We start from the raw sequence: 12464 nt of genomic DNA, 5'->3' as shown, positions 1-12464 counted from the left end.
AACCTAAGCAGTGGCTCCTCCTCCTTAACAATTTCCAACAAAACAAGTTAAATACTCACAAATCAAATATTAGGGAAATGACATACCCTATCTAACTGAATTTTCTAGCTAAATAAAGGCTCAATATCTTAAAACGTGATACTAAAAACCTTTCTAAGTATGTGTTTTATTTATGGATCTATTCTTAAGCAGTAAAATTTCAGGGTTCTGCAGTTGTTACTCTCAATCAGTAGTTAATACACAGTCCTATAAATACAGCTACAGAACATGTGTCAAAACTTGTACTGATTCCAAAGCCCAATCAGAAATTAGTTTCTAAACCTCAGCATATTCTTTACTTTGCTTCTTTCTAATAAAAATAAACAGAAAAAAATCCTGAGTTGAAGGACCCTGCTTCAAGGTCATTCCCTTCCAGAGCAGTATGTTCAAGCGATCTTCCTCCATCTGGCTTCTCTCCAGGTTAAGAGTAAAACAGATGTAGCATCTAGTTCTGGTCCTACCAGAAGCCAGGTACGTGACCTTGGAAAACTGGTCTCACATCTATACGGTAAGACTACTACCTACTCTGCGCGCCTCAAAGGGTGCTTGCATGCCAGAGGGTAGGTTAGTGAAGATCACAGTAGGGAAGAACGTGAATGAACTTGAAAATGCAGAAGGAAGGAAGCACAGACAAATGGGGGAAGGGCAGCTGGTGGTAGAGGCAAATGTGAAAGGCAGAGATATTTAGGAAAACAAGCAGCCATAGAAATAAAGGAAGAAAAAGTGGAAGAACCATCATAACAGATCTTAATAGGTATGGAGACAGCTTATGTGCCCTCAAAAGCATTCATCTTGCCCTGGGATGTTATCCCTCATGGACAAAGCTATTTGACAACGCATTGCTCCCTGCCAGTCAGTTCAATTCAAACATTATTTAAAGCCGATTATGTGCTAGGTGTTATGCTAAATGCTAGAACATTTGTTCATTTAACAAATATATTTTTTTAATTTAAAATTTTTTTTTTATTTTTCAAAAAGATGGGGTTTCACCATGTTGGTTAGGCTGGTCTTGAACTCCCAACCTCAGGTGATCTGCCTGCCTTGGCCTCCAAAGTGCTTGGATTACAGGCGTGAGCCACCACACCTGGCTCATTTAACAAATATTTAAGGCAACTGATATGGTTTGGATCTGGGACCCTACCAAAATCTCATGTCAAACTGTAACCCCCAGTATTGGAGGTGGAACCTGATGGGAGATGATTGGATCATGGGGATGGATTTCACCCCTGGGTAGTGTTCTCACGATGGTGAGTGAGTTATCGTGAGATCTGGTTGTTTAAAACTGTGTATTCACCTCTCCCCCTCTTCCTCCTGCTCTAGTCATGTAAGACATGCCTGCTTCACCTTCACCTTCCACCGTGATTATAAGTTTCCTGAGGCCTCCCCAAAAGCAGGAGCCACTATGCTTCCTGTACAGCCTGCAGAACAGTAAGCTAATTAAACCTCTTTTCTTTATAAATTACCCAATCTCAAGTATTTCTTTATAACAATGAGAGAACAGGCTAATATAGCAATGTTTTCTGTGCGCTGGGTATGGTTCCAGCTGCTGGGGATACAGCAATAAACAAATACATTACAAATCATATTCTGCTCCTAATATGGACTAGACTGGATCTCAAGCCACAAAATTTAGTTTTTTAAACTTGAGGAAATAGACGTTTCCTAACTGGTAAAATGGCTTAACTTTCCTTAAATAGAGAACACTGGAAGATATAACATGGTTGTTACCTGACGGTATGAAGACAATATTGATGCCAAATATAGTATGAGTCAGCCAGGTGTACAATCCATAGAAGCCAGCCATTTTGAGGGAAGCATCAAACACCCCTCTGGAATGCCCAAAGATAAAAGCAAAGAGTAAATAAACACAGTGTCATATTGTGATTTAGAAAAATCACGTGGCCACTTGATTCCAAATCCAGTAACAGCTTTCTTTAGTTTTCTACTGAACTGAGAATGCTGTTCTCATTTTATTTCAAAAAAACATAAAGACCTTACTTTAAATATATTTACTTATTCTTTATATAATATGAAATGGTTTATTTTGAAATGTTTACTAAGCTATTCTTTATATTTCTGATGAAAAAAATAACTGAACTGAAATACCTTAAAATACCATATTCACTGAAATAATTCATCAACTTTTCACTCTTTGTGAAAAGTTATTTTCAGTTATTTCACCACCAAAGCAAATGGAAAGAAAATTAAGTATGAATAACATGTTTCCAAGGATACAGTTAAACTCTAAGAAACCCAGGTGGTGGCCAGCCCTCCCTTTTTGGAAAGAGCCAATAAGGGACAGCGTAACTTGTATTTCACCAACCTTTCTTCGCTTTAACAAAATCTTCCTATGTTTCTTAAACTATGCAACTAGGCCTACAATGTAACATCTCTTAAAAATGCTATCAAAGAATGATCATTGGGGGAGAATTTATGGAAAAAAAAATTACTAACTCCAAAGCAAAAGCAGAGAGGAAAATACAAGAGAGATAAAAACAGACACATATATTTGGTGACTAATAAAGGAATTCCATACATGAAAATCTGCAATGTCAGGCGCTCTGTGTTTTTCAGTTGGAAGATGAGTAAGGCAGCACTAGTAAGGAGGAGAAATAAGGAACTCTTCAGGGAGCACACAAAAATGGCAATCCTTAAGTAATCTCAAGGCAGCACAAAATTGTAAAAACCTGGACTCTATGGGACGGTGCAGAGGGGTGCAGGGAAAGCACCCTCATATGTTCACTACATAGGAAGGAAAGAAGAGACTTTAGCGGCAATGGTGACCTTGTACATGCAAAAGGAAACACCAAGCTTTACTAAAGCATCCCAAGACGTATAGTGTTAAGAGCAAAGCCAAACGCTGTAATCTAGTGATTCAGTTGTTCAGCAGCGTTCTGGGACATGGATCCACGGACCCAATTCTAAAACCTGCTTTGTCATCCTGACAAGTAGCTTTCGCTAGACAATGTCTTAAAGGTGCCATGACTCTGCAACAAGAACCCAGAATAAAGTAGGATCAAAAATACCCAAAGAAAGGGAAAGACTCCAAAGAAAATACAAAGGATCCGCTCAACGACTAAACAGAGAGGACAGAGAAAAAAGAAAATGACAGAGCTTCAGGTCTTAAACCTGAAGGAGAAAGAATGGCATTGTCTCAAAGAAATGGAGAAGGCCAGAATGGAAGAGGCATGAAAGAAATGGGGAGTTTGTTTAGTTTGGGCAACAGGAACTCGAAAAGGAGGATGAAAATACCCTAGAAGTAGCTGAAATAAGAGACAACGCTTAACAGAGAATTCAGAACAAGACAATTGAGATGCACTAGAATAATCATAGAAGAGCAAAAAACATCTTAAAGGGGCAAGTGGAGAGAAAATAGGACAACAGGTTGTGTTTTCATAAGGGACCTAAAGACAAAGAAATACCAGCCAGAGAGGTAACGAAATCATTTTGGTAGTAGAAGGAAAATCACTAGAGTGCAGTATTCCCAGAGACTAAGGTGAAGGTAGGTTTTGAGGGGGAGGAAATAATAACATCAGTGACCACAGAGAAAAAGTAAGGAAAAAAGTATCAAATTTGCCTACAACTAGGGAGGTCAATGAGGAAAACATATGATGTGATTTTTTTCCTTAACCTTGTGTTACTAAAAAATTTTTAAGTCAAAAATAAGTTGACACCAAAGGTGCAACAGAATATCACAACTCAATCACCCCTGTGAGTGGCAACCAAACAAGGCTAATCCAGTAAGGACCACATGTAGAAAACAGCACAGTCTTCTTCCACCGCTGAGAATATTGGTTGCTGGTAACATTCTCAAGACAACTTTTAAATGCACTATGTATTGCTTGCAGTTACCAAACATATTCATGTAACCCAGTGAGGGATGAAGACAATATATTCACCTCTACCTCACTACTCATGATCTGGCACACAAGTTTTATAAATAAAACAGCAGAGAAAAATTCTCTTACAATTTACAAGAAGGCAGAATTTTTTAACTCCCTCAAATTCCTAGCAACTTCTTCTTGTATCAGCTTTATTAAACAATGATTTACAAATAAAACTCACCAATTTAAGCGTTCAATTCAGTGATTTGGATAAACGTGTAAGTTCTATGACCATCATTATAATCAAGATGTAGAACATTTGTATCACCTCAAAAAGTTCCTTCATCCCCCTCCTATAGTCAAACCCTCCCTAAACTCTGGCCTCTGATGGCCACTAGATATGCTGTCACTATAATTCTGCCTTTTCTAGAATTTCATGTAAACAACATCATAAATTATATAGCTTTGTATTAAACTGTGGTAAAATACCCATGGCACAATATTTACCATCTGAACCATTTTGAGTGTGCAGTTCAGTAGTGTTGAGTACATTCACGTTGTCATGTAGCCTTTGGTGTTTCTTTCACCTAGCATAATGCTTTTGAGCTTCACCACATTGCTGAATGTATTAGTTTGTTCCTTTTAATTACTGAGTAGTATTCCATTATGTAGATCTACCACAATTTGTTTATCCATTCACCAGATGATATGCATTTGAGGTGTTTCCAGTTTGGGGGTATTAAAAATAATGCTGCTATGAACATTTGTGTACAAGTATTTGTAGATACATGCTTTCATTTATCATCTGTAAATACCTAGAAGTGGACATACTGGGTCATACGATATCTATTTAGCTTTATAACTAATACTAGCTTTAATCGCTCAATTCAGAAAAAATTAATAGTACATGGATACCAAACCAGAAGCCACTACCTCCTACATCACAGCACATCTCCTCAAGGTATAAGGTTAAACCTCACAGTACTATATGAGTGGATACTGGCAGGAAGAGCAATTCAGCTCATGAAGAGCTAAATAATAATGCATCTGAAGCTCCTAGTAACTGACCTAGTACACAGTAGATGCTCAATAAACAGTGGCTATTAGCAGAAAATATGCTGTGTGTGCACAAGAAAATACTACTCAGCCACCAAAAAGAAGGAAATCCTGTCATTTGTGATAACATGGATGATTCTTGAGGACTTTCTGCTAAGTTATATAAGCCAGGCACAGCACAGATAGACAAATACTGCATGATCTGACTTGTAAGTAGAATGTACGAGTTGAACTCATAGAAGTAGATAGCAGGATGGTGGTTGCCAGGGGCTGGAGAGATGGTCAAACGGTACAAAGTTTCAGTTAGGGTAAGTTCAGGAGAGCTACTGTACAGCATAGTGACTATAGTTAATAATAATGTATTGTATACTTGAAAACTGGTAAGATTACATCTTACATGTTGTCACAACAAAAATGGTATATGAAGTAATGAATATATTAATTAGCTTGATTTAACCATTTCACAATGTAACATTATATTACAAACTATAAATATATAAAATTTTTACTTGTTGCCTAGCTGGTCACGGTAGCTCATACTTATAATCCTAAACTGTGAGAGGCCGAGGCGGGTGGATCGCTTGAGAGCAGGAGTTCAAGACCAGCCTGGGCAACAGGTGAAACCCTGTCTCTACTATAATTACAAAAACTTAGCCAGGCATAGTATGTGCCATTAGTTATATGCCAGATGAAATTTTATTTGACTTTGGGAGTAAATTATTACTAGCAATCTCTGAATTTTAGGTTCCAAAGAACCATGGAGATGAGTGATAATTATATGCCCAGTATTATAGGTTATTTAACTTTACAATTTTAAATAAACAAACTGAAACTTTCTGGCATGCCATTCGCATGTGTACAGCACATAACTGTACTTTGCATGTAGTGTGTTATGTTAGCTTCCTGTTGCAGCTGTAACAAATTACCAAAAACTCAACTAGCTTAAAACATACTTTTTATCTTATAATTCAGTCCAGAAGTCCTAAAACCAAGATGTCACATTGTTTTTGGAGGATTTAAGAAAGAATCTGTTTTCTCTTCATTTTAGTTTCTTGGGGTCTGTTTGTTTCTTTTTTTAAGGCTAGCTAAGTAAAGCAATGAGAGTAGAGAGGGAATGAGCAATCTGTAACTGGCTGTGATCATTTAGTTGTGAACATGACCACACTTGGACAAACTTTTTCCAGCTTTTAAAGGCTGTCTTCATTCCTTGGCTCATGGCCCCAACTTCCGTCTTTCAGGCTAGTAGTGTGGCATCCTCCAATCTTTCTCCATCTCTGAGCTCTGCTTCTATCCACATGTCTCCTTTATTCTGACTTTCCTGTCTTTGTTTTCTAATAAGATGTTTTTATTGAGATGAAGCTCATATAACATAAATTTCATCAGTTTCATGTATACAATTGAGTGGTTTTTAGTATACTCACAATTTGTGCAGTTATTATCATTAATTCTAGAACTTCCTCCCTCTTAAAAGGACTTTTTTAAAACTTGTTTTTCTTCTTTCATTAAAAATAAATAAATAAATAAAGATATAGTTGACAAATAATTTTTTTTTTGGAGACTGGGTGTCAATCTGTCGTCCAGGCTGGAATGCAGTGTTGTGAGATCTTGACTCATTGCAACCTCTGCCTCCCAGGCTCAAGTGATCCTCCCACCTCAACTTCCCAAGTAGCTGGGACCACAGGTGCACACACAACCCCCTATGTGCGAAGTACTGTTATGTGCTGTGTGTATGCAAGTAGCGTACCAGAAAATTTTGGTTCGGTTATTCTACTTTGAGGCAGACTCTGGCTCTGTCACTCAGGCTGGAGTTCAGTGGCACAATCTCGGCTCACTGCAACTTCCGCCTCCTGGGTTCAGGTGATTCTTCTGCCCCAGCCTCCCGAGTAGCTGGGACTACAGGTGCATGCCCATGCCTAATTTTTGTATTTTTAGTAGAAACGGGGTTTCACCATACTGGCCAGGCTGGTTTCAAACTCCTGACCTCACGATCCTCCTGACTCAGCCACCCAAAGTGTTGGGATTACAGGCGTTAGCCACTGTGCCTGGCCAGTTCAGTTATTTCAAATAACCTATAATACTAGACATATAATTATCACTCATCTCTAGGGTTCTTTGGAACCTAAAATTCAGAGATTGCTAGGAATAATTTACTCCCAAAGTCAAATAAAACGTCATCTGGCATATAACTAATGGCATGCACCATATAGTTTGAATGGGCTACCAGAAATCATTAATCAATGAAAGCATGTTACTTACCATCATACCGCTGGAAAGACCATTTTCCCATTTCATTCTTTCATTGATTGATATCAACCAGTTAGTTGACATTTTTTGGATACTCAAATTCAGTAAGCACATCCCTGTCTTACTATTTATGAAAGTCATTATGGTAACAGGGTTTTTTTGTTTGTTTTGTTTTGAGACAGAGTCTCACTCTGTCACCCAGGCTGGAGTGCAGTGGCACAGTCACAGATCACTGCAACCTCCACCACCTGGGCTCAAGCGATTCTCCTGCCTCAGCCTCCTGAGTAGCTGGAACTACAGGCATGTGCTACCATATCTGGCTAATTTTTGTATTTTTTAGTAGAGACACGGTTTCTCCATGTTGGCCAGGCTGGTCTTGAACTCCTGACTTTAGGTGATCTGCTCACCTTGGCCTCCCGAAGCGCTGGGATTTCAGGCGTGAGCCACTATGCCCAGCCTCATTTCTTTTGTTGGGAGCATTCCATATCTTCCTCCTAACTACTTGAAACAATATAATTTATTACTGTTAACTACAGCCATTCCACAGTGCTGTATAACATTAGAACTTATTCCTTCTAAGTAATTTTTGTATCCTTTAAGAAATCTCTCTCTACCCACCCCTTCTCAGGCCAAACCTCCCTTGAGAGGTCACATCTTCCCTTCCTTGGCTCATCTGCCCTGGAGACCCAGCTCCACAGTATGTTATATAGCAACCTGGCTGACATTAGATTTCCAGCATAAGGGGAACAGCCACACTGTGCATTCAGCCCTAGAGAGCTGCTAAAGGGGCACAGGGGATGACCTGCTTATGTGGAATTCTTCCATTCTCCTCCTCCAAACTAGTGGTGAATCACAGACAGAAACATACAATGACAGCATCACATTAGATCATCTGGAGGCTATGGCAGTAGTAAATATTAATTCAGTATTTTTATACAGTAATACATGGTTATGTGTCCTTGACAATGCCCAGTGATTGTGGATGTTTATTCTAATGCTAACTAAAAAAATAACCAAGGGGTTGTTTCAGTTACATAGACAAATAGTAAACATGTGTATCCCAAAACTACTTCCATAGTAAACCCAGTAAAGTGAATTTAGCAGTTTTTAAAGCATCGCAATGAGAAACTAAATAAAAGAAACATTTTTAAGGTAATTCACAGTGGAAACTTAAGTTTATGAGATGAATCATCAGGCAGGTTAAAAAAGGCATACATTTACTGTCTTATTATTTAAGAACTGCAGCTAATTTAATTTCCCCAAATATGCATTAAGACATTTCTGCTTGTCCATTTCAGTGTTGGGAGAGATTTCTTTAAATAAATGAAAATACATTTTCTTTTCTTACAGCTTTATATTCTTCTTACACATTTAAATATTGTTTATATTCTCAAATCAATGAGAATTTGTACTAAATATTCAATTTGCTCAACGTAAAAAATGGAAACAGTGATTTGCTAAATGATCAATGCTGACCTTTTTTAATCCAAATACTTTTAATTATCCAAAATTGGGAGGTACAGGTGGGAAGCATGTTCACTTTCCAAATGTGAATCACATTACATACACATTCTCTTATCTAATTCAACAGGATGCCCACCCACTGGCACTGAAAAGCTGTAATCCCAGCAAGCAAGAGCCATACCCGTGTGCATGCACTCATGTGAAAATATCACACACACTAAATTGCATTGAGGCCGTGACAACATGCAACTTAGTAATGTGCAATATCTCCACCAGAGCAAGCAGAATGGGAGCATCGGGGAAGAAGGGTGTGATGTACACATTCAGGAGACAACATGCTGCTAAAGAGAGGAAAATGGTCTGGGGATAAAGGATGCATGCCATTGACTCAAAATTTCATGAAATGAAAACCCAATTGCAAATGTATTCAACTGAGAAGAATACTTATTCAGAATCAAAACAATGATTAAGGTTCAAAACGTCAATGAGATTGTGATCATAAAGAAGCCACATATTTTGGAAGGCAAAGCTTCAAAAACAGACACATTCAATGTCTGGTCATGCAATTAACCCCCAATTTCAATTCCACCTTTTACTTATTCACAGATCATATAAATGAATGTAATGATTTCCACTTAGCCGCAACATGGATGATGATTAACAACTGATGCTTATAAAAGTTGGTATCACTGATATTTGTAGGCTAAACTGTACTCTGAGGCTATTATAATAATGTTTTCATAATCATTTATAAATTATAAATCATAACCATTTATTTTTTCCCTCACAATCTTTTTCCATGAAGAAACATATTGCCTCTTCAACACAAACCTTCAGGATGAAAAATCCAACAGGAGCTCTTAGAAACAGAATTCACTATCATCTTCTCCAGAGGAGAAAGCTCTTCAGAGGAATCTCTATAAAATCTGTACATTTTAAGTCTTGAAATTGAGCCAGTAAAGAGACAGCTCTAAGAACTTAAACTGCAAAAAAATCACCTTGAATTAAAGCCTTCAATTTACATAACTTGATATAGCTTTGGTTAGAAAAATGGTCCAGGCCATAAACTGTTCTTTAGTCTTTAGTCTGTACCATATTTATCAGACTTATAAAAATCTATCAATTCTGAGAACCTTTAGATTATAGTTCTGGTACCAAAGGTTGTTAAAACTTTTTTCTGTATTTAAAATAAGGTGATAAAAAAACAAATGGTTTTTAAATCCCAGTATACTTTGGAACCAAGACATGAGCTACCATTATAATATATAATTAGTGTGTGCACTCCCAAGAAGGTAAGTCTAATTTATAAAAGACGGATTTCCTCATATCCCTGTAGATGACAGCATTGTTTCTAATCTCAAATTCTCTCTGGAGACAAAGACCTGAATTTCTAAGTCCCATTCTCTTTTATTTTATTTTATTTTTTTTTTTGAGATGGAGTCTCGCTTTGTTGCCCAGACTGGAGTGTAGTGACGCGATCTTGACTTACTGCAACCTCCGCCTCCTGGGTTCAAGCAATTCTCCTGTCTCAGCCACCAAAGTAGCCAGGATTACCGGCACCTGCCTCCACGCCCAGCTAATTTTTGTGTTTTTAGTAGAGACAGGGTTTCACCATGTTGTCCAGGCTGGTCTTGAACTCCTGACCGCAGGTGATCTGCCCACCTTGGCCTCCCAAAGCGCTGGGATTACAAGCGTTAGCCACTGCACCCAGCCAAAGTCCCACCCTCTTATGTCCAAAAATGTAACTCATGATCTCACCTAACCAGCTCCTCCTGAGAGAATGCATTATAGTGTAACAGAATACGTGTTTTCAATCAGTTGAATGTAGGTGTGACTCACAGCTTTACTTACCACAGACTGGCAAACACGACATCTAGGAATTAAGTTTAAAACAAAAAAAGGTGGCATGTTTGCTAAGGAAAAAGGTGACTCAATGACAGACATTTAGAGGATGGTCTGCGCTAAGAAAGCAGAACAAAAGAAAATTCAAAAGCTGTGAATTTGAAAATAGAAACATTTTTCTAAGAATAAGAGTCAGTAACAGTGAAGGTTACTTGAGGAAAATGGAAGTATCATCTTTCTTGAAGTTCTTTATGAACAAGGTAGATATTTTTCTGCAAGGCTTGGCATAATTCACACTGACTGGAGAATTCCTACCAGCCTTTGATATGGCTGCTCCAGTAGCATTATCCTATTGGGAAGATAAAAGGTTAGCCTTCCTTGTTGGTACAGCATTTGCAGAAGCTTTTTTGAGTCAGAAAGATATCATCTAGATAAAGAAAAGATAATCTATTGCTAGAATTTTTGTCATTTCATTTATTCAGTAAAGATGATAGCCAATGGTCACATAGGACTTAGGAGGGAAGCTATAGCTGGTACTTCCCTCAAAAGAGCTTCACCCCAAATGCTGTTACACTGGATAATATACTCCCAAATCTGGAATCTTTACAGATTGCCCCATGTGGATACCTGAGGGCACTATACAGATGTTAAGAGCATTTTTTAAAGAATCCCACTTGACAGCCAATCAAGGAAACAGGTAGTAGTGAAGACCTTACCCAGGCCTTGCTAGTAGGAAAAAGGGAGAGAACTTAGCAAAGTTTCTACATACATTATATTTTCAGGAGCATGCACCCTGTTTGAATGTAACTGACGGTTTTCTAACAATCAAAATGGGATTCTCCCTAGCTATTACATGAATACAGTGAAAAAATAAACCAATATCAGTCAGATCCGATTATCAGAGGAAAAAACAAACAAACAAACAAGATTTCTGTGGAAGACTAGTTCCAGATAATGGTATTTATTAAAAGTATATGGAAACAGAAATGCCAGCCAAAGATTCACTACTCAAGAGATGCTTAAGACCACCTGGTTAACAACATACTAGAAAAAAGAGCTCTAATGGACAATACGAGGGTTTAATTTGAGATCAATTCCTAAGAAGTAAAAATGTATTTGAGTCTTGTTAATGAGCAATGAGGACAAGGGTTGGAGGAGGGGCTGAGAGAGGCCTGCTCCACAAAAGGGCACTCCCTACCATAAATGATGAAGAGGAAAAGAAAGGAAGCCAAGAGCCATGACCTGGAAAAAGCTTATGGGGAGGAAAAGTTGAAGAAGTTCATTCAGAAATCAAGTCTGTAAATACGTGGATGCCAGAAGTCATGATGAAAGTTTCTGGCCAGAACGTGCAGTGCATACAGAGCCTATGACCTAGAGATAACCAACAATTCTGCATTTCCAGTATCCAATCTACCCCTTGCAGAGGGCACAGCTTGGCTCTAGGATAGAAGGAGAAACAGGAAGGCCACCTACTCTCCTTCTGGAGCAAAGCTAGAACTCGTGACAGCAGAGAGTTCTGAAAGAAGTAGGAGATGGGGGTGGTGGAAGCGGGGGTTCTCCTAAGCAAGTGACATGATGCTAAGAGCTAGTCTAAGATCCTGCTGATGGAAAGCTGATGGGGATACACAATTACATCTTTGTAAATCACATGTTTAAGAGGAGGTTATCAAAACTGCTTTGAATTTTTAATTTTTGTTTTGTTTTTGAGACAGGGTATTACTCTGTTGCCTAGGCTAGGCAGTGGTGTGACCATGTTCACTGCAGCCTCTATCTTCCAGGCTCAAGCAATCCTACCATGCCAGCCTCTTAAGTAGCTGAGACTACAGGTGCATAACACCATGCCTGGCTAATCTTTCATATTTTTAGTAGCCACAAGGTCTTGCTATGCTGCCCAGCTGGTCTCAAATTCCTGAGCTCAAGCAATCCTCCTGCCTCAGCCTCCCAAAATACTGGGATGACAGGTGTGAGCCACTGTGCCCGGTCTTTTTTTTTTTT

At 38.5% G+C, this 12464-nt stretch overlaps 1 protein-coding gene across 4 annotated transcripts in view; it reads right to left on the bottom strand.

Annotated features, from left to right (window-relative positions):
* Window positions 1–12464, bottom strand: part of TMEM245 (transmembrane protein 245) — a 105083-nt gene that overhangs the window by 20350 nt on the left and 72269 nt on the right. For all 4 annotated transcript variants that reach the window (XM_017498556.1, XM_017498558.1, XM_017498557.1 and 1 more), the window contains one exon: window positions 1768–1868. In XM_017498556.1, coding sequence (XP_017354045.1) covers window positions 1768–1868 — 101 coding nt within the window. The remainder of the gene's footprint in view (window positions 1–1767; window positions 1869–12464) is intronic.

Source organism: Cebus imitator, unplaced genomic scaffold (assembly GCF_001604975.1).
Source record: "Cebus imitator isolate Cc_AM_T3 unplaced genomic scaffold, Cebus_imitator-1.0 Scaffold244, whole genome shotgun sequence".
Classification (NCBI taxonomy): Eukaryota; Metazoa; Chordata; class Mammalia; order Primates; family Cebidae; genus Cebus; species Cebus imitator.
The sequence above is the reverse complement of the archived record's forward strand: the minus strand, read 5'-3'. Positions and strand labels throughout refer to the sequence as shown.